The sequence below is a fragment of the Pseudorca crassidens genome, chromosome 11 (assembly GCF_039906515.1).
Source record: "Pseudorca crassidens isolate mPseCra1 chromosome 11, mPseCra1.hap1, whole genome shotgun sequence".
Lineage (NCBI taxonomy): Eukaryota > Metazoa > Chordata > Mammalia > Artiodactyla > Delphinidae > Pseudorca > Pseudorca crassidens.
The window spans coordinates 66,000,037-66,022,836 of record NC_090306.1 but is presented as its reverse complement, the minus strand read 5'-3'; the positions used below and the strand labels follow the sequence as shown (position 1 = coordinate 66,022,836).

Genomic DNA, 22,800 nt, shown 5'->3' with positions numbered 1-22,800 from the left:
AGGATATTACTGCATCAAAGTCTCATGTTCTTTTAGGAATGGAGAACTTCAAGATAAAGAACTCAGGAAACCAGGCTCACATTTCTCTCACACTGTTACCATAAATCAGATTTTCACACTGCTTTTACTTACATGTAGCTCAAAACACTATGCTGCTGCATGGATCTTTTCCATTTACAGCTTTCAGTGTGGAGTAAAATTATATCTCAATGCATTCAGTGCTCCATTCTAAAAGCCCAATTTAATGCAACCACCTTAAAAAAACTGGACCCTGAATACCGCTAGACAAAACTATTTTTTTAATTTAACTTCTATTTTATATTGGGATATAATTGACTTCAATGTTGTGTTAGTTTCAGGTGTACAGCAAAGTGATTTAGATATACATATATATATCCATTCTCTCTCAGATTATTTTCCCATATAGGTTATTACTATTTTTTAAGCTAAAAATGTAAACAAACTTTGGCAAAGACTACCCTGATGAGTGAAAAAATATGGATTATTTAATACTTCTGAAGATTTAAAAAGTAAGGGGACACGGGTTCAAGCCCCGGTCCGGGAAGATCCCACATGCCGTGAGCAACGGCATGCACCACAACCGCGTGCACCACAACTACTGAGCCTGCGCTCTAGAGCCCGCGAGCCACAACCACTGAGCCCGTGTGCCCCAACTACTGAAGCCTGGGCACCTAGAGCCCGTGCTCCGCAACAAGAGAAGCCACCGCATTGAGAAGCCCGCGCACCACAACGAAGAGTAGCTCCCACTCGCCGCAACTAGAGAAAGCCCGTGTGCAGCAGCAATGAAGACCCAATGTGGCCAAAAATAAAATAAATAAATAAAAGTATTGTAGGAAGCACAGACTATGTTAAACTATTTCCTAGTACCCATGTTCATGAAAATGAACTTAATTATTATGCTTATAAAATAATTATATAAATGTTTGAAGATCTAGAAGAAAGTCTATTTTAGAGAGTCCTTATAATTGGGCTCCTCTCAATTTACTGCAAAGCAAATGTAATCACTAATACAGTCAGTTTCATATCATTAGGGATAACTGGGGTCTCAAAACATCTCTGATGGTGGAATCTGGTCTAGAGTCTGCCCCCACTTGTGAGGAGAGAAAGCTGGTTTTATTTACACATCTTTTGAGACTGAGAAGTCAATTAGAAAGGGGTGGGTGCTATGAGTGGTCAGCAGCAGAAGCACAGGAAATGGGAGTGTGAAGAGGCAAATGTTGACAGTGCGCTTTGTAATGAAGAAGGACTTTTAACCAATGGCAAGACTATCTCAGCTGCAGAAACATGCAAGTCCCCCAAATTCAATTCTATGCTCACCCAGTCATCCCCTGATTACAATTTGTCTTTCTCTGTAGACCTGGTGACAGGAAAACATTCAATGGTCATACTGACACAATTATTATAGTTTTTGTGACAGATGCATTTTTCCATTGTAAGACAATAAGTTGAACCTTTGAGACAGATTTTAGTGGAAAACAGATTAATACATAATAATTTCATATGGTATAAAATTGCAGATATAATAATCAACTCTACATTATCAGTGCTCTATTTGAGAAGAGAGTGCCCCAGAAATAGTAAAGATCAAATAGAACCAAACAATGTCTAGTGTTTGGGAGACAATGTTCATGCAATATATAAACAGGATATCAAAATGTCCTGGAGTAAAATGTTAAAGAAATAAATCACAAATTAGCTATTCTGAGTAACGGCTCTGTGATGATACATGGATCATATATTTGGTAATTACAAGAGAAAATTATGAAACATTGGCTTACCATTGTTTTTATCGAGACATTTATGTCAGAGAGCACAAGTCAAATTCTCTAAATTAGGAGTGAGTCTAATACTTTATAATATATATTATATTCTCACCATTCCCTTGGAAAGATGGAGTATAACTGTGATGTTTGCATTTTCTACCTGGAGAAATCAATCTCAGTTAATTGATTTTTACTTAGTTAAAGAAAAAAAAAGTTATCAGAATGAAGAATGGTTCTGTCAATGAATGTGATGCCATTAACATGTTGATAAACAATATTAAGGTTTAAGTTCAAAACATCAAAGGATAACATGATAGATAAAAGGGGCCATCAATGACCAAGAGACTTCAGCAGCTTTTGGAGAACTGAAAATAAATGAAGTATTTTTGATGTGGAACACATAGCCTCCATGTGTTCTCCATCAAAATGAACACAGAAGCCTCATCCTACTATACGCATGGAGGGAGGATTCAGTCTGTAAGAACGAGGGAGGCTGGACTAGGAAATTTCAGATAAGATGAAGGGGATATAAAAAGAGGGAGAATAATCGAACATCCATGTCAATTACTATTGATGACCACTCCATGGCCAGACACAAACAAACCAATTAACCATCCAAACAAACAAGAAGCGATTTTAACTATAATAACTGAATAATCAAAGAAAAAAAATGCCAGCAAAGAGGGGTCTCTCAATACACCTGGACTGACATCCCTCTAGAGCATCATTAAAGGAGCTATGGCCTATTCTTTTTTTTCAAACCGAAGTGTATTGCTCAGCCATTAAAAAGAATAAAATAGTGCCATGTGCAGCAACACGGATGGACCTGGAGATTATCATACTAAGTGAAGTAAATCACACAGGGAAAGACAAATGTCATATGATAGCACTTATATGTAGAATCTAAAAAAATTGATACAAATGAACTTTTTAACAAAATATAAACAGACTCACAGACTTGGAGAACAAACTTCCCCCAGGGGGTAAGGGTGGGAGGGGGAGGATTGATTGGGAGTTTGGGATTGATATGTACACACTGCTATATTTATTTAAAACAGATAACCAATAAATTAGAATTACTTTCTAAAATAAATAAATAAATAAATAAATTGAAGTGTGTAGTTGATACACAATAAGTTTCAAGTGTACAACACAGTGATTCATAATTTTTAAAGGTTATATTCCAATTATAGTTATTATAAAATACTGGCTATAGTCCCTGTGTTGTACAATATATCCTTGTAGCTTACTTATTTTATACATGGTAGCTTGTACCTCTTAATCCCCTACCCTTATCTTGCCCCTTCCCCCTTCACTCTGCCCACTGGTAGCCACTAGTTTGTTCTCTGCATTTGTGGATCTGTTTCTTTTTCTTTATATTCACTAGTTTGTTTTGTTTTTTTAGATTCCACATGTAAGTGATATTATGCAGTATTTGTGTTTCTCTGCCTTACTTACTTCACTTAGCATAATACCCTCCAAGTCCATGCATGTTGTTGGAAATGGCATTATTTCATTCTTTTTTATGGCTGAGTAATATTCCACTGTGTGTGTGTGTGTGTGTGTGTGTGTGTGTGTGTGTATACACATATATACACACACAATATCTTCTTTACCCTTTCATCTGTTGATGGACACTTAGGTTACCTCCATATCTTGGCAATTATAAACAATGCTGCCATGAACACTGGGGTGCATGTATCTTTTCGAATAAGTGTTTTGGGGTTTTTTTGGATAGATACCCAGGAATGGAACTGCTGGTTCTATGACCCTTTTTGCTCAGTATCATCTGAGTGAGGACCTTCCCAGAAGCCTGTTGAAATGTGCAGAAATATGGCTCCTACACATCTTATTTCTCCTTTTCTGATTTATGCCTCTCTATCATCAGCTGTCCAATTACTAGTACATATTTAAATTTTTAATTGTTTGTCTATCACTAAATGTAAGCTTCAAAAGGGCAAGGATTCTTCGATTTCTTTTGTCCTCTGTTGTATCTCCAACGCTTAGAAGAGTGCCTGGAACACACTAAGTGCTTAATAAACATTTGTTGAATATATTAATGGGGGATGGGAGAGATGGGAGAGTGTGTACATCAAAAGATAATGATCAAATTAATGAATAAAAATTAGTGGTAGTAGTATTTTATTTAGCTATAAGGGAATACTCACTAAAGGAAATACCTAAAATAATTAATGGGGTTACCTCTCTGTAGCTAGACCAGGCTTGGGAAGGTCTGAGCATTGGGCCGTCATTTTTAAATCATAAGGATATTATTACTTTGAATTACATTTATGTATTTCATAGAAGTTAGAAGTGTAATGGACAGAATTGATCAGAGAAAGTGAGAGAGGAAGGAACAGTGATGAAGTTGACTTGAGGTTTTTAATGTGGGTCAATATATTTCATTATATATGTGATATGAACTAGAAGTGGGAGGAGGAAAGATGAAAGTGGCTGGTTTGAGTGCCTGTTACATGCTAAGTGCTGTGCTAAGGAGGAACTTTAAACACAAATTATGTCAGGTGGTCTTCTCGATACCCTTTTGAGAAGGTTACCACTATTCTAATATGAGGTAAGAAACCTCGTATTTGAGCAGGTTAAAATTACTTGCCTCATACCACATCACTGGGAATTGGTTGGCAGAATTGAAAACCATGTTTGCCTGACTCTAAAATAACCAACACTATACATATGCTGCTTCATCATAACAACAGAACCATGAGTGGTTGTCAAGCTTTGAAAATAATGGACTAGAAGCACAGAACATAAGCAGTGTGTGTATGTGTGTGTGTGCATACTCTTAGTATTACACCCTCTCTTGGTTTCCTTGATCAGTCAATTAAAGAATAATTTCTTTATAAATATAAATTTTATAAATAAAATAATTTATTTCTCTCTAGAAATAAAAAATTCTGTTATTTAAAAGGAGATTCATAAATGTCGTTTTTGTTTGTTTCATTTTCTTTAAAGTTTAATTGATTCACTGTCTTTTATGAAGAGCACACTATAGGCCACAACACAGAGCTCAATTAAGCAACTAATTGAAGCCAGGTTCATGAGGGCTTAAATTACCAGAGCCTTCCTGTCATCTTAAATTAAACTTCCTTATATACTTCTCAAGATTTATAACCCCAGGCTGAAAAGCTGTAAACCATCCCAGTTTCAGAGTGAATCTCCCAGAAGGAAATGATGTTTCCTGGAAAAGAGGAAGGCAAATGTCCTCCATGGAAGAAGGCTCCAAAAGCAATGTGTGTGGCAGGGGTCATGGGAACCTCGAGAAGGGGCTGCAAAGGGAATAGACAAGTCACTCAAATAGCACGTGCCCAGAGATTTTGCAGTTTGACTTGTGAGTCCTATAGGAAGGAGCAAATTTATCTAAACAGCAAGTGGACACATTCTTGACTTTCTCCTACCAAATGTAAAGCAGAAGGGCAAATGATTTTCTGTGGAGACCATAATCTCCCCAAATCCCCAAATAGCTCTTATTTTAGTTGAGAAAGACTTATTACCACTGCCTTTAACACTCTATCACCTATCTAATTTCTTACCTACACTTTCACATGCATTGTGTTTCTTTTTTACATGTTTTAATTCTCTATAATATAAAAATACGTGTTCATGTGATTCAAAAATCACTGTTTTGGGATTGGTACAATTCACCAACTATTTAATAACGGGATGGGAAATCATTTAATGATGTAGACAAAAATTAAGCTAAAAGGCCTGTATTCTAAGGAAAATCACCTCCCTTTTTTAAACTTTTAGCAAATAGAAAACATTTTTTATGTATACTATTACCCTAACATCTCATGTATAACCAGACCAGTACATAAGAAAAATGAATTTTCATTTTATAATTTTCCTTCACTATAATGTTTTACTAGATATTCTCAGGAAAATTAGACATTCATGACATGATTTCTGCTCAGTGCTGGCTGGTCTCATGTGCCAGGCACTGTGTACAGTTTTGGTGAAATTGAACTTTCTGTTACTTTTCATGTCAACTAGAATTCTGCCAAAACTCACATATGTAAAAATATGATTAGCAGAAATATCCTGAATGTCTATGACATATTTACTGATGGAAATAAATTTTCTGAGTTTGAAAATTATAGGATTCATGTCTACCTTGTTTTTTGAATAAGAAGTACTATTTTCCCCATCTCCTGGTTAATGCCTATAGAAGATAACTATGATCACAACTCTTACATAAGATTTTTAGTACTTTATATTAAAACAGTTCTCATACTCTTTCCAGTTGGTTAGACAAAGGGCCTTTAATATACTCTTTTCAAAATAAAATGAAGCGCCAGAAAAATAAAAGAAATTGATTTTATATTTTATATTAAATAAATGCAAACAGGATACTTAACATTCTTTAATATAGCAAAATGTTTCAACTTTACCTATGTTAAGTCCTTCCAAAGATCACTGAAATAGAGAAAAATTAATTTTTATATGAAATATGTTCGAATTTTTGAGATTGTTGCAGGACTGAGGAAATTTAGAATGAGTCACAGCTTTATTTTAATACACATACTACAAGTAGATAATTCAAGTCAAATGATAAACAGATCAGTGATCAAGGAACAAGACTGCCCTCACATGTCATCACTAAACTTACACCAACCATATGTCATTTTAGGGTTAATTCAGAACACAGGTCTTTCAACAGTATTTTTCCCTTTGTAATATTAGTTTATGTTGACGAGGTAAGGACTTCTGTATTAATATTATTTATTAACAAAACAAATTAGTAATTTGGACATTTTAAAGATAATACATTTGTGTCGGATTAGTTGTGGCATTCATTTTTTTAACCAGCCTTTAATTAAAAATTGTAAACTCTGCACTAGCTGCAAATTAGAGGCATCATTTCTTAATCCTAGATCAGATATCTTCTTTCGTTGTCTAAACCAAACATGACAGAGAAGACAGGAGTTATAAACATGCAAGGCTTTAAGCTATCAATGATATTTCATAGCCCAAACACTTCACTCATGTTACCTATTACTTTTCGTGGTACCAAAATGCTAATGATCTTGGTAATCTGCTTTCTTATCCCGCAAAACAGAAACCACATATTGGTAAAGGAATGGTACTCCACAGAGGCAGCAACACTGATAGCAGTGAATTAATGAATGATAGCCAGAAAACAAAGGGAACAAAATATTTATAATAAATAGGTAAAAGACCAAAGAGGTATATAGTCAGGCATCAACAAGGATGGAAGCAAATAGTTCCATCAGACTTGGATAAGGTCTGATGGTTCCACTACATATCATTCTGAAACTAACTGTAGTTCAATATCATGACCACCCAAGAATCAAGAACATTTTATCTTTATTATAGCAGTTTTGTAATACACACAATTCTCATTTTAAATGACGTACCATTGCAATTGTGAATGTTAGAAAGTTTTCCTACCTAAAATTAGAAGCAGCTATAATAAAGGTTCATTCATTCTTACTTAACTCATTTCAGAAATCATTACTAAGGACGTACTGTGTATAAGGTTCTGGGCTAATCCCTTGAAATACAGAAGTGGTTAAAATGTAAAAATACTGCTGTCCTCACAGTGCTTACATTCCAGAGGGGAGGAAGTGGCAATAATAAACAATGAATATAATAAATAAGTTGTAGGTTAGAGAGGGGTTAGAGCTACAGAAAAGAAGGAAAACTACAGCAACCATGATGTGGAGTGCAGATGGGCACACTGCAGTGTTAAAAGAGAAGTTAAGGTCAGCATCAGTGAGAAGCCAACACTGGAGCAGTTGACTTGCAGGAGGTGAGAGATTCGGCCAAGTGGCTATCAGAGGAAGAGCATTCCAGGCAAAGGAATCAGCTACAGCATATTTCCTAAGCAGGGAGCAAGCCTAGTCTATTTGACACCATGGCAGGGCTCTGAGCAAAAGAGTGACATCTGACAGGTATGTTCAAAGAGTTTTGTAGATACTGACCCACTGAACTCCCAGAACGATTTCATGAAATCGATGCCATTTTTTATACCCTTTTAGCAGATGAGAACCTGAAGCATAGAGAGGTTAGGTAAGTTGCCCAAGGTCACACAATTAGGAAGTGGTGGAACTGGGATCCAAAATGCAGGCAGTCTGATTCTAGAGGTGAGCTCTTTTTTTTTTTTTTTTTTTTTTTGCAGTACGCGGGCCTCTCACTGTTGTGGCCTCTCCCGTTGCGGAGCACAGGCTCCGGACGCGCAGGCCCAGCGGCCATGGCTCACGGACCCAGCCGCTCCGCGGCATGTGGGATCCTCCCGGACCAGGGCACGAACCCGTGTCCCCTGCATCGGCAGGCGGGCTCACAACCACTGCGCCACCAGGGAAGCCCTAGAGGTAAGCTCTTAACAAGGAGATATTCAGTCCTTGAACAGGACACACACAGGCACGCATGCTCGCTCACATGTGCACAAACCCCCCCACACACACTCAAGAGTGGAGAGGAAGCTGAGAAGCCAGAAGAGGAGAGTTTGTTATCCACGTTCTATGTCTCTTGGTCCACATTTTATTTTCTCTCTTGTATATTTTACTTGTTAACCTTTAGATCAAAATGTCTGTTTAAATGAAAGATGTTCAAATTGACTGAAAACATTTGGGATTATTCTCAAAAGAGTAAAACAAATTAGCAATTCTTAATGTATAAAATAAATATTGTGGAAATTATTGTGGAGTTATGTCAATTTACTTTAAATAAACAAAGAGAACAAAACAAAAATACTCTCATGAAACAATGTGCACTAAAATTATTTTAGGTCTACAGAGAAAAATACAAGAACATTTTTCTGGCTAAATATCCAGAATAATATAGCCACCAGTCATTCAAGCTATCCACTTGGGAAGAGCTTTGGAATCACAGAAAGGCTTCATAAATCATGATTTATGACTCTCATCTCATGTAAATGAAGATAATGTGTCACTGAGATTCTTTTCCATGTTAATTATCTTGGTTCTATTGTATAGACACTTATTCCTTTCCTATGTACACTATCAATACAGGCTTTGAAAAATGCTTAGGTACATTGTTATATTTAAGTTCACATAGATTATAATTCATACACTATTTTACTATGTCAAATCTATACAAATGGAAATAAGTATTAATGTCTGAAATATACCATTCTCCAAAACATAGAATAAATTCTGTTAAAATGAAGACTTGGAGCTCCTCTTTATCATGGTGCTAGCTAAGTACTACACTACTCTGCATTTATTAAATTAACAATCCCAAAAGTAATCAAATCCAATTTATCAAAAGAAAAAATTATTTAAGAGTCTATCTCAGAATTAAAGGACACTGGTGAAAAGAATGCTTTTCGTAAGCTAAAAAAAATAAGATAGCTTAAAAAAAATAAGATAGCTCTCCCCAAGATGGTATAAAATGACCATGCCTATTATACATAGGTCTATATTTTAAAATATAATACAGTTTCATAATATCCATGCATATCCAGCAAGAAGAGAAAAAAATTTCCCCCAACGGGTCATAACCACTGAGAAATGTGGGGCAAGAAACTCCACATGGCACATACAGAAATAGAGTGAGGGAAAGCAATGACAAACGATATCTCATCTCACTTCCAGAGTCAACATCCTTTGCACAATACCACTTTACTTCCTATATTTTTCCAGCTACCATTCTTGTTTCTTGTCCATTCAAATGACTTAAACCAAACTCTAGGAAATGTTATTTCTGGCAGTTCTCAAAATCTAGATCTCTTTCTACCAACCACCACTTCCCCAAAAAGATTAATAATAAAAAATATATTTTATTTTTTCTCCTTCTCTATTCTTAAGGAAATCTAAAGAACTTATACTGTAGAGAATGTTTTTTTCACTTTGATTCTTGCACAATTTCACATGACATCACAAAATACCAAGACAAGCTTAAAGAACAGAAGCACATCTGCATTACTTAGTAAAAACAAATATCCCTTATCATTCCATGGCCTTTGTAGTACACTCCATATTTTTTGGTGAAACTGTGATTTTTCTTTATTAATAATTCACTAATGAGTAAAATTTGCCAAAGGAAATGAGTTTACATGGCTGTACAGAGACAGAAACATTGCTTAATGTGAAGTGAGGGATGGTTGACAGATGAAAGAGAAGGGGATTTCTGAGCTGCTGAATATTGACAATAAGTGGGAAGTGGTTTGTGAATGTATCTTGGAATTTTATGTTAGCTTTCTGAGTCAATACTAATTGCCAAAAACAAACTCAAGGCAAACTGTATTATTAGGTTTTAGGCTTGGCTTCTAAGATGGAAAAAGTTAAATATTTACATATGTGTGATACAGTGTGTATATTTTAGTAGACGATAAAAGAGTATTTTCATATTGGACATTCTCCCTCCTTAAGAAAAATGATCATAGCTATGTATGCCATAGAGCTAATGATCTGATAACCCGAAAATTGATCAGAAACATATGAGTAATTTGCATGAAACCTGTTAACTTAATTACGTTCTGTGATCATTTTTTGATGTGCCAACTTAGCTAGGTTTATTTAGTTCCACTCAACACCAATCTGGGTGTCGCTGTGAAAGCATTTTGTGGATGTGGTTAAAGTCCATAGCAGTTGACTTCAAGTAAGGGAGATAATCCTAGATTATCACTAGGATAGTAGGCCTGACTCACTCCTTGAAAGGTCTTAAAAGTGGGAGTGTGGCCTCCTTGAGAGACGAAATTCCACCAGTTTATAGCGGTTTCAGCTCTTGCTAAGAGTGTCAGCCTGTCTTCCTGCTGGGCTGCCCTCAGGATTTCAGACTTGCCTAGCCAGACCCCATTATCATGTGAATCAATTCTTTAAAATAAATCTGTTTGCACTGTTTCTTACTGATTCTGCTTCTCTAGCTGAATCATGACTGATATAGTTCCAAACTGGAAAAAAGGCAGGAACGAAAGAGTAAAGGAAGCTGCAGTGGTTTGCCAGCACCCCACACCCGCTGTGTCTACATGCACCCACAGACTCAAGTCAGACAAACAATGTGTGTATAGAAACTCACACACACGTATACACGCACGTGCATGCACAGATAATCTCACATCAAAATGGTATGTTCCCAAACACTCAAACTCCTGTGTTTAACAGACCTGAAATTTTTGACAGACGTAACGATTTAATCGATCAAAAGCATCAACCAAAGAAAACTACACAACTGGAGACTAGGATTCAAAAAGCACATTCTAAACAGTAACGTGTAGAAGGAAGGAACTCTGATATACTACTGACAAGAAAGGCATTTCACACATTTTCATACAAACCACAATCACCTTCAGAAAACGAACACAAATATTTCACCTAAAAAGTGATAAGTGTTGGTCGTCCAACCAATAGAAAAGTGGTTTTAAATTCTATAACGCTAATCAAAGAATCCCATCACTTTGATACAACTATATAAAGATGTTTTCCAAACTCGCAAACAAAAACTTATTAAAAACAAGCTGTATCAAGAGAAATTCATTCTAAACACATTCCCCGCTTCCCTTCCTTACCTGGACTGCATATCTTGCTGGGTTTTGGCCTGACTGGCTTCTGCCTGAGGGGAGGCGTGGGTGACCCGCTGCTGAAGCTCCACCAAGGACTGGTAATACTGCTGCTGATGATGCTGCTGCTGCTTGTAGCGAGACAAACTGAAAAACAGCCCTAGAATGGCTTTTAAGTTTCCATTTCTTATTTCTGTATCAAGCGGAAAATATAAAAACAGTATCATAGAAAATGATTATTTTTTACAAATGAAATTCTAGAAGCAATTCTCTTAGGCTAAATCTACGGAGACAGAAATACAACTTGATTTTCTCAGTCACAGATTTAAGCAAATCTGATTTTCTGAAACACGCTAGCATTTCCAAATAGCTTGGAAATTTCAGGGAGAGAGGGAAGGGATGAAGCGTAGAGAGAACAAAGCTTACTCAAGTGATGTTCTTTGCTGACCCTGAATGACAGTTTTTCTAGAGTTAGTTTCTTCATGGAAATGGATGGGCTGTCAGTCTTGTGCTAATCATTTGGTTTAGCACTCTGCTTCCCTCACAGACACACACAGCTGTTACCAACACGGTGGTGGCTATGAGCTAGAGAAAGAAAGCCACTTAAATGCTGGTTGTCCTACATTATAAATACTGATGCTACGGGTGCACCTCATAATAGCAACTAGATTTATAACTGTTAGCACAATTCTAAATCACCCACCAACCAAGTTATTTTCAAAAATATATGTATATGTCCTCCAAAAAGCAGACTACATCATAGGTATCCATTTTTAATGCTCCAATTCTTTTATTTTTAATTTATGTTACATATTAATAAATATTAAAGATCACCTTACTCGTGACTTTAGATAACATAATTGAATAAATGTAAGTGGAATTCCTAGTTCTAACACATGGGGCTCCTGTGTAAGTTTTTCTAATATTGAATAAAAAATTCAATGCACAAAGTAGGCTACAACATGAGCCTACATTTTCCTCCTGCAGTTATAATTTTAAAATTAGAAAACGAGATGCAAGTAAAGCTTGATATAATGCTACACAACCTATAATCGTAATTTAACTGAAACTTGCTATTGGCAATAAAATATATCCTCCTTTGAGGTCAAGGTTTTATGGCTCCTTTTTGGAATTTAGAAACATTAATAAACTACTTAGATTTCTTGCTCTCTGATGGTTTATAATGCCACACACACTATGCCGTGGAATTATTCATATAAAATGAGGCTGAATTGTTATAAGCCCCCAATCTTCCTCACAGGGGTCATAACATATAAGTGTTGGCTTGTTCAATATAAAGCTACAGTGAGAAAGTATTAATTTTCTCCTGTAAACCTGAATGATCTTATTGAAAGAGGTTTTTTTAACTTCTTATTTTATTACTATGCATGTTTAATCAATTTAGAAAATCATTTTGGGCATTCATATATTTTTAGGAGATAAATAAAAAGCAAGAGGTTTATGTTAATAAAAGATATCATGTTACACTCCCTAACACCATACACAAAAATAAACTCAAAATGGATTAAAGACCTAAATATAAGACTGGACACTATAAAACTCTTAGAGGAAAACACAGGCAGAACACTCTATGACATAAATCACAGCAAGATCCTTTTGGACCCACCTCCTAGATAAATGGAAATAAAAATAAACAAGTGGGACCTAATGAAACTTAAAAGCTTTTGCACAGCCAAGGAAACCATAAACAAGATGAAAAGACAACCCTCAGAATGGGAGAAAATATTTGCAAATGAATCAACGGACAAAGGATTAATCTCCAAAATATACAAGTAGCTCATGCAGCTCAATATCAAAAAAACAAACAACCCAATCCCAAAATGGGCAGAAGATCTAAATAGACATTTCTCCAAAGAAGACATACAGATTGCCAGCAAACACATGAAAGGATGCTCAACATCACTAATCATTAGAGAAATGCAAATCAAAACTACAATGAGGTATCACCTCACACCAGTCAGAACGGCCATCATCAAAAAATCTACAAACAATAAATGCTGGAGATGGTGTGGAGAAAAGGAACCCTCTCGCACTGTTGGTGGGAATGTAAATTGATACAGCCACTATGGAGAACAGTATGGAGGTTCCTTAAAAAACTAAAAACAGAACTACCATATGAACCAGCAATCCTACTACTGGGCATATACCCTGAGAAAACCATAATTCAAAAAGAGTCATGTACCACAATGTTCATTGAAGCCCTATTTACAATAGCCAGGACATGGAACAGCCTAAGTGTCCATCGACAGATGAATGGATAAAGAAGATGTGGCACATGTATACAATGGAATATTACTCAGCCATGAAAAGAAATGAAATTGATGTATTTGTAGTGAAAAGGATGGACCTAGATAGAGTCTGTCATACAGAGTGAAGTAAGTCGGAAAGAGAAAAACAAATACCGTGTGCTAACACATATATATGTAATCTAAAAAAAAAAAAAAAAGGTTCTGAGGAACTCAGGGGCAGGACAGGAATAAAGACGCAGACGTAGAGAATGGACTTGAGGACACGGGTTTGGGAGAGAAGGGTAAGCTGGGATAAAGTGAGAGAGTGGAATTGACATATATACACTACTAAATGTAAAATAGCTAGTGGGAAGCAGCTGCATAGCACAGGGAGATCAGCTTGGTGTTTTGTGACTACATAGAGGGGTGGGATAGAGAGGGTGGGAGGGAGAGGCAAAAGGGAGGGGATATGGGGATATATGTATACGTATAGCTGATTCACTTTGTTATACAGTAGAAAGTAACACAACACTGTAAAGCAGTTATACTCCAACAAAGATGTTTTAAAAAAAAAAGAATATGAAAAAACAAAACAAAGCCAAATAAAAAGATGTCATGTTATACGGAAGAGACATAAAACGAATAAATGGTAACATTTCTCACCAACTTTAACCACTTAGAAAGTAAAGTATTATCCTGGAGGATTTTATCAAATTTTATTCTAAGTTAACAGAACCATGAGTTAGATTTGAACATAAGTTTTTTGCCATTAAATATGTAATTTAAGATTAAACATCATGATGACATATACAGATAAAGGATTAAAGAAATTTAAAATTTAAATAGTGAAGAAAAATTGACAAACGTAAATAATTCTAGTACATGTCCATAATATTTCAGAAGTCACACAATTCCTCTTTTTCCAATGGCAGCAAACTTTGAACAGCTTAGAATTGTCTAATATTTCTACTATCTGTGGGGGAAAAAGGCTTTTCAGAGTAAACTGACTGTAGCAGAAACAAGAAGCAACATAAATTGTCAAAAGTGTTTAATCATAAAGTTCTAATTAAAAATGGTTGTTGCTGATACAGATCTCAAAGGACTTGGTATTTCATAACTTTAGCAATTGTTTTTTGTTAATAGTACTAAATTGAAAATTTTGCAAAGGCTTCCTAAAAATATATGTGGAAGAAAAAGAAATGCAGAAAAAAAATAACAGATCTAGTTTTCTTTTTCCACTTTTCTATATTTCAATGTCAGTGATGATCTTTTAAACATTTAATAATTTTAAGGACTTTACAAAGAACAGTTATTAATACTGTTAGTGCTAATTAAGTAAGAACTCCTGATGACTTATTTAAAATTAACAAATATTTAGACTTGGACTACCAACTTGATCAAATTATAGAATTGTTATTGATAAAATATTTGAGCATTAATTACACTATTTTAACTGTATTTATGTCCATCTACTGTATTTATTATCCAGCATTATCTATCTATCCATCCACCTACTTAAGACTCTACAAACACTACCAACTGGTAATAACATAAAGATATTTTGTTAGTATGTCCCTCTCCCATATACTCGGTAATGTAAAGAACAATTTTGGCAAAATCTGGAACATACCTACATAAGGCGTACATTAATAACCATTGAATTTATGTTTCTATTATTTTGGAAACTTTACTGATTTCCTTTCTTGTATTAGGGGCTATGTACTCCCACTTTACATTTCTAGCATTATAAAAAGTCTTTTACAAACATGGATCCATTTGTGACAACTGTGCTTTTTCTTACCTTCAGCAGATAGACCTTGAACATTTACTCCTCTGGCTGCTAGAAAATTAAGGCAGACATCAACATTTTCAATCTGCAACATGAAAAGCAGTGAAAAAGTAACTTAGAAGGTTATTTTTAAATAAATAAATGAGCTAGAATGAAGCCAGAGAGAAAGATAAAGAAAGAATGAATATTTTACATTCATTTCATACTAGAGATCTTTAACCAGAGTTTAACTAGAATTATTTTGGCTAACTGCAGAATGAATATAAAGATTGCATTGTCCGATTTAGTACTTACAAACAATTCATAAAGGCCTGACCAAGAATGGCATTCTTACAGATTAGCAACCCACCTACTTAACATAAAACCAGACTGATTTTGTGCTTCACAAACAAGTCTCAACTAAAGTATCCAAATAGGAGGAGACTCCTGTTTCTGTGAGTTAGAATACTAGGATGTGGGTAACTGAGATTCGAACAGTAATATTTGGTAAGTATGCCAAAAGATAAGGGTTGATATACATGAAAGAAATGAAGCATATTTTCATCCTAAATCATAGAAATTCTTTATTTTAAAAACTGTATTTGTACTTCTACAGTTGCTAATTCTCTGCTTAAATATAGGTATTGCCTTTGTAATTTAAAAGAGTGATGCCACTGCTTTTGAACAGTTCCTTGCAACATGATAGCCAGTGATTAACCATTTAGGGTGAGAAGCAAAAAACAAACAAAAAAAAGACTAATTTATGTTAATTCATGGGTTGATTTCAGTATTAGTTATGGCATTATGTAGCAAAGTTAAATAGCTAAGACTTTTTAAAAGAATGTAGGAAACTAGAAAGTTCCAGTTCTTTGTGAGTCATCTCCCTGGGTTTTGTGGTATTTCATAAATCTTGAAATTCTAAAGTAAATAAGAGATTTAAAGTTAATACTTGGCAAGGTACTGTTTTCTGTCTTATTAAATTCTCATCAAAAGCTATGCAGGAGGACATACAAAGTTTTGCCAATGTCCTCTTTAGCTGAGCTTCATAGGAAGGTCAAAATGTCTGTTAAAGAAAATAAAAAGAAAAAAATATATTCCAGAATCTGTCTTTATAAAATGGACAACTGTTTACGTTCCTTTTTAAATGTAATTTTGTGCAAAATTAAAGTAATAATATCCAATGAGAGGTTCTTTACTTCAAAATGATTGCAGCCAAGGTATACACATTTGCTTTGAGAAAAAAATAACTTCTTGATTCGTTTCAAAATAAGTTTTACTGAAAGAATGATAGAGTTGAAGACGCTGAATGTTACATGACCAAGTGGACCTTCTCGTTCTACTTGTCAACGTCTGAATACCCAAAAAACCTATGGTTCTGGAATCCACTTCAAATTCTTTCTTTCACATTTCAGTTTGCTATTAGAAAATAAGATAACATAAAGGAAAGAAAAAGAAAAGTGTAACAAACAGAAGATACTACTGTGTCTACCCAGTGTGTTCTTTAAAAAAAATTTTTTCAGGTTGATTAAAAATAAAAGATGCCAAATAATTATTGTGGCCTAATATTAAGACAGAGAATTGAGCTGAGTATTTTTGAATGTTTGCTGCAACAATTATTATTGATATTATTAATTATACACCAATTATATGAATTTTATAGAAAGTAAGATTTCTGGCCCAAATATATATAATTTACTGCAAAATGTATTTTTATTATACATAAACAGATTAGTTCATTGGAAGACCAAGAAAATATTCATGAACTGTGTCTGTAATTAAGTGTAAAATGGCTTTTTTGGCCATACAGAATAAAACAGAATAAAAAATAAAACTGCTATCTAGATTGGGTATTAGAGACAAACAACTCTCTCTCAATATGCACCATAAATTAGAAAGGGAAATTAAAAGGGTCCTAGTAGAGGAAAGAAAAAAATACTCAAAATATACCTTACATTCCTTTCATATCTATTTATCAGAAGCATTCAACCTTTTGTAATAGTCCTTTACAGTCATTCACTATGAGCACCAACAATTTGAGGTAGTTAATTCTGTTTCCCATCTTACTATAGCAGGTAAGTAACAGCAACAGAATAAGTACTTGAATACAAAATCTCCAGTATGACTATTAAAGGATAGTTCATTACACTTTATTTATTCACCAATTTTTGTTTGGTCATAATTAATTTTCCAACAATGTAACAACATAACAAACATAACTTAAGAAAATAATATCCTCTCCCTACCTAACTCCAAAGTCATCTATAAATTCAATCATGCTTGTTGGTACTACTTACATTTTTTACCCAGCGATGTTATAATAAAAGAAAATGGCTATGAGAAATGTTGTTAAATGTCATTTATATGTTTAGTTTCCTGGTCAGAGGCATACTCTAAAATAATTTGAGAATACTTTCTACCTACATAATAATATATTTTGGTTAATGATTATTTTTATTTTAATAAATTTGAGACATTAGTTTCTCAAAATTCCTGCTTTAAAATAATAGATTGTCCCCTCACATTTCCCAGTTAAATATCTATAAATACTGTTTTAGTTCCTAATTTTTCTGTCATGTCAAACCTCAACTGTTGTTTGAACTAAAAACCTCCAAACATTTTTGAAATCCTAAACAGATAAAAGTGATTTTGCCATCAAATTTATCCAATTAACTGAAGTGAGTTTTATTTTTTCTCAGTATTATTTGAATCATATATCAAATAAGCTATCAAAATTCAAACTGTAATTTTAACAGCTAATAATTTGGGTCAATTTTTAATTAGAATAATTTCATGTACTGAATAAACTAATAAACAACCCAATGCACAGTTACCTAAATATAATGAAGTTTCATAGATCAGTACTTACACTTGCTACATGAAATCGCTTGTGATGCTTTCTGCTAATAACATTGTCTTCTCTTTTCATTAATTAATTAATGCTTTTTAATCTGTATTTAAATATTGGTTAAAATCCACTAGATGAATTTCAGGATCCATTGATGGACAGTAATCCACAATTTGAAAAACACTGCCCTGAAAAGACCAGAGTATTGACACATCTACCGTACCTTTTCTTTTGGGGGGTGGGGGTGGGCATTATACTCAATGACTAATCAGAAAGTGGAAAATTATCCTCACAAGCGAAGTCTCTGCATGGATTTAATTACATCAGTTAACTGGCGCAAAACAAAAACAAAATATTCAAAATACTGGTTATATAATCACATAGTTAATTTTTAGGATGTGTTTAAAAATGGCGCCCTTCTGTTCAAAATCTGAAAAAGAATTTTAACTCTTTTCAATTCCTTTTGTCTAGATACCAAATCATTTTGAAAAGGAAAGCAACTGAGTTGAAATTTGAGTCAATCTTTCATAAGCAATCAGTTATTTGACCAAATTTAAACAACTATTTCAAAATTACTAGGTTATTTAACAAAGTCAATCATTTCTTGATCTCTCTCTCCTCACTCCCTCTATTTGGTTTGCGGGTAAATAGAGATGTTTGTTGAGTTTTCATAGTTTTATTTATTTATTTGTTCATTCAGTTTCTTTTTTTTTTTTTTTTATGAAGACATGGGTTTAGCGAAGCTCTAAGCCTCTGAGAGACAAGAACTGAATTTTGTTGACTCGTGCACCTTTGGCAGCCTAGCATGGTGTTTGGTGTCTGATAGATGCACAGTACATACTTGAGGAAGAAGGGAGGAAAGGAGTGTTGGCCAATTGGTCCTTGTATTTTTGGAAAAAATGAATCCAAGAAAAAAAAAAGAGAGACAGAGATAGAGACAGAGGAAGACAGAGAGTCATTTGATCCAGCGGCTACATGTTATATTCTCTTTGGGATCTTTTAAAATATACTACTTCCCTGTGTCTGACCCCAGACAATAAGAATCAGAAATTCTGTGAGTTGGGATTGGACATCAGTTTGTTTTCAAATTTTAGCTCCTAATCTCATCTTTAGTCTACCCTCATCTTTACAGATTAAGCAACTGACCTCCAGAGAAAGTCTCACATAAAGATGAGCAGGGCTTCCCTGGTGGCGCAGTGGTTGAGAGTCCGCCTGCCGATGCAGGGGACACGGGTTCGTGCCCCGGTCCGGGAAGATCCCACATGCCGCGGAGCGGCTGGGCCCGAGAGCCATGGCCGCTGAGCCTGCGCGTCCGGAGCCTGTGCTCCGCAACGGGAGAGGCCACAACAGTGAGAGACCCGCGTACGGAAAAAAAAAAAAAAAAAAGATGAGCAAAGGAAGCTAACAAAAGAGTATATACTATATGATGCTCAATTTATGAAATTCAAGATCAAGACTAAACAATGAAAACAGACATTAGAATAGTGATGAACTTTAGAGGGGTACAGTCTGGAAAGTGGCACAAGGGGAACAGACATGCTAGAAGTATCCTTTGTTTTGATCTGAGTGGTGAGTACACAGGTGTAGAGATATTTAAAATCTATCAGCTATATATTTAAGACTAGAGTATTTTATACACTTTTTATGTTTGCTTTACCTCAAATTCTATTAGAGTATTTATACTCTTCTATGTATGTTTTACTTAAATTAAAAATAAAAATAAAATGATTGGTCCCTCGCTTTGTTGAGAATAGACTCCAGGCATATAAAGATAGAAGTACGGAAACGCATCAGGTAGCTCATGCAAGTAATTCAAGTGAAAGATGATAGTGTTTCAGACAATGGTGGCAGCAGCGAGGTGATGAGAAAGGATCACCTGGATCCGAAAGGATCAGATTCTGGAAATACTTTGAAGGAATCTAATGGGAAGGTGTGGCACATAAGAGAGAGCAGTCAAGGATGACGCCAAGGTTTCTGGCCTCGGTAGCCAGGTGGATGACATCTCCAGCCATAAGATGGGAAAAGCCACAGACAGATACAAGGGGTTAATTTCTGGACCTGTTATCTAGTCTCTTAGACACCCAAATGGATGTACAGGCCTTTAGACACACAATCTGGAGTTCAACTGAGAGGTTTTGGAACAGAGATCTAAATTTCAGGGTTATCCTCATACAGAAGGTAATTAAAGCCATGGGGCTAGATTAAATCACGAAGGGCGCGTAGCTATAAAAGAGAAGAGGAACAAACAGTGGGCCTGAGGAGACTCACTGGAAAGAAGAGGAGGAACCAACAGAGGAAATGGAGGAAAAGCAACCAGTGACATGTCACGCAAATTAGGAGAGTATGGGACACAGAAAAGCACCTGAAGAAAGTACATTAACTCCAACGGAGACATGAGCTCTAGCTAAAGCAGCTGGTAAGTAAGATGAGAACTAAGAACTGACTCTTAGATTTAGGATTAAATAAATCAACTGACAAAAGCCTCAATCCTACTATTCCCGGCCTCTCATGCTTGCTGGCACTTGGGCTCTCTCTTTCTCTTTCTCTCTCCCTCTCTGTATATGTATACACACATAGAGAGAGTAAGAGTACCTTAGGCACGCTATCAACAATTGTTGAGGGAATGAATTAACTACACAGGGATAAAATGATGTTTTATGCCTAGATTATTCAAATAAAAAAAGACATAAACAATACTTTATAATACTATTAATAATCAAATTTAGCATTATCTGCCCAGGCAACTTAGACTTCTGCAGCATCCTAAGCTTCTCCTCTCTAATGCTCATCACACTCATCTACACTGGAGGGATCCAGCATCTCCCCTCTCCCATTTACCCTTCTATGGGAACTTGTTGACATTATATTTTAGGATTGATAGAAATAAATAATTTAAAAGAATTTCCAAAATTGAGGAGCCCATAAAGATCATCTTATCTGACCCTTTTAAATTAAATAATGAGATGAGAAACAGATAATATACATCATTACTCAGAGGACCCAATGAAACTGCACATAACTATGTACATAGTACAATGCACTGCACATAGTAAGAACTCTAATAAACTCAAGAATAAAAAAGTAGCTGTGATTACTGTAACAGTCTTTAATATTAATAGCAGGTGGGCTTCCCTGGTGGCACAGTGGTTGGGAGTCTGCCTGCCAATGCAGGGGACACAGGTTTGAACCCTGGTCCGGGAGGATCCCGCCTGCCACGGAGCAGATGAGCCCATGTGTCACAGCTGCTGAGCCTGCGCTCTAGAGCCCTGCGAGCCACAGCTACTGAAGCCCGCGGGCCACATCTGCTGAGGCCTGCGCGCCTAGAGCCCGTGCTCCTCAATGGGATAAGCCACCGCAATGAGAGGCCCGCGCACCGCAGCGAGGAGTGGCCCCCGTTCGCTGCAACTGGAGGGGGCCCGCGCACAGCAATGAAGACCCAACACAGCCAAAAATAATAAGTAAATAAAATAAATTAAAAAAAAATTAATAGCAGGTGGTAGTGGTATAAAATAGCATCATAGCACCTTTTGCTTTTGGTATTACAGCAATTTTTCTGAGAATTATCCACACTGCACAAAACCTGCTTTCCAAACTTTTAATTCAACAGTTTGCACACTTTGCTACACATTAGAATCGCCTGATGAACTTTAAATGTATACATGCCCAATTTACACCATCATCAGTTAAATAAGAATGTCTGTGGAGAGCAGTTATCAAAAACTGTTCAAAGTCCCCAGGTGATTCCAGTTTGCAGCAATGCCTGGAAAACAAAGCTTCCACCTATGCTCTTCGAAGAAAGTAACTGAATATAATTTCAATTTACCCACGTGCATGCAAGAATTGCACTGTTCACACTGCAGCACTATATTGTCTTTTGTGTATTTGAACCATTATACTATATAATTCATGTGTTTTATACTTATTCCTTTGGTATTAAAATATATATTTGCCTTTGTAGTAGTAATACAAAGAAATCCGTTCTGTTCTTTGGACACCCCATTTCTCATTTGGCTCAGGTAACACTCATATCTGCAGCTCATGGACAACTCCCAGGACTTTTACTTGCCTATTTTATGTCTTGCACTATTTCTTGGGTCCTTCTGTCTGTGGCTTACATTTTATTGGCATGGAACACCTACGTTGCCTCTCTTTTTCCTGCTAAACTTGAGGATGGCTAAATAACTATAAAAATATTGACTGTATACTGAAAATAAAACCAACAGTTTCTAAATTCTAGATACAATCAATACTTTCAGAAGTTTTAAAATGTTTGGGAGTTAAAAAAAAAAATGTTTGGGCACACTGAGCCTTCAGGCTTTTGGATTGTATGAAAATAATATCACAATGGCCTAAACCAAAACACAGTTTTTCTAGAGTAAATAAGTTAATTGATCACTGCGTGTTTTTTTTTATTGAAGATACTAAATAAATTCAACAGAAGTTGATTCATATTTTTAGACATGAATAATTTCTATAACCAATATTAGTATCTTAAGCAATACCATTTAATTTTATGTTCAATAAATCAAACCATTCACTAATTCATCATTTTTTAAATTATTTTTATTTTTTAGTTTTGGTTTTCAAATTTTTTTTACCATCTTTATTGGAGTATAATTACTTTACCATGTTGTGTTAGCTTCTGCTGTATAACA

General features: G+C 35.3%; 1 protein-coding gene across 13 annotated transcripts in view; it reads right to left on the bottom strand.

Annotated features, from left to right (window-relative positions):
• Nucleotides 1–22,800, bottom strand: part of NAV3 (neuron navigator 3) — a 944,477-nt gene that overhangs the window by 210,017 nt on the left and 711,660 nt on the right. For 10 of the 13 annotated variants that reach the window (XM_067697415.1, XM_067697414.1, XM_067697417.1 and 7 more), the window contains 2 exons: nucleotides 15,334–15,406; nucleotides 11,293–11,476 (listed from right to left, as the gene is read on the bottom strand). In XM_067697415.1, coding sequence (XP_067553516.1) covers nucleotides 11,293–11,476; nucleotides 15,334–15,406 — 257 coding nt within the window. Of the gene's footprint in view, nucleotides 1–1,338; nucleotides 1,379–11,292; nucleotides 11,477–15,333; nucleotides 15,407–22,800 lie in introns of all 13 variants that reach the window. The other 3 variants (XM_067697419.1, XM_067697420.1, XM_067697416.1) reach the window with 2 other exon arrangements.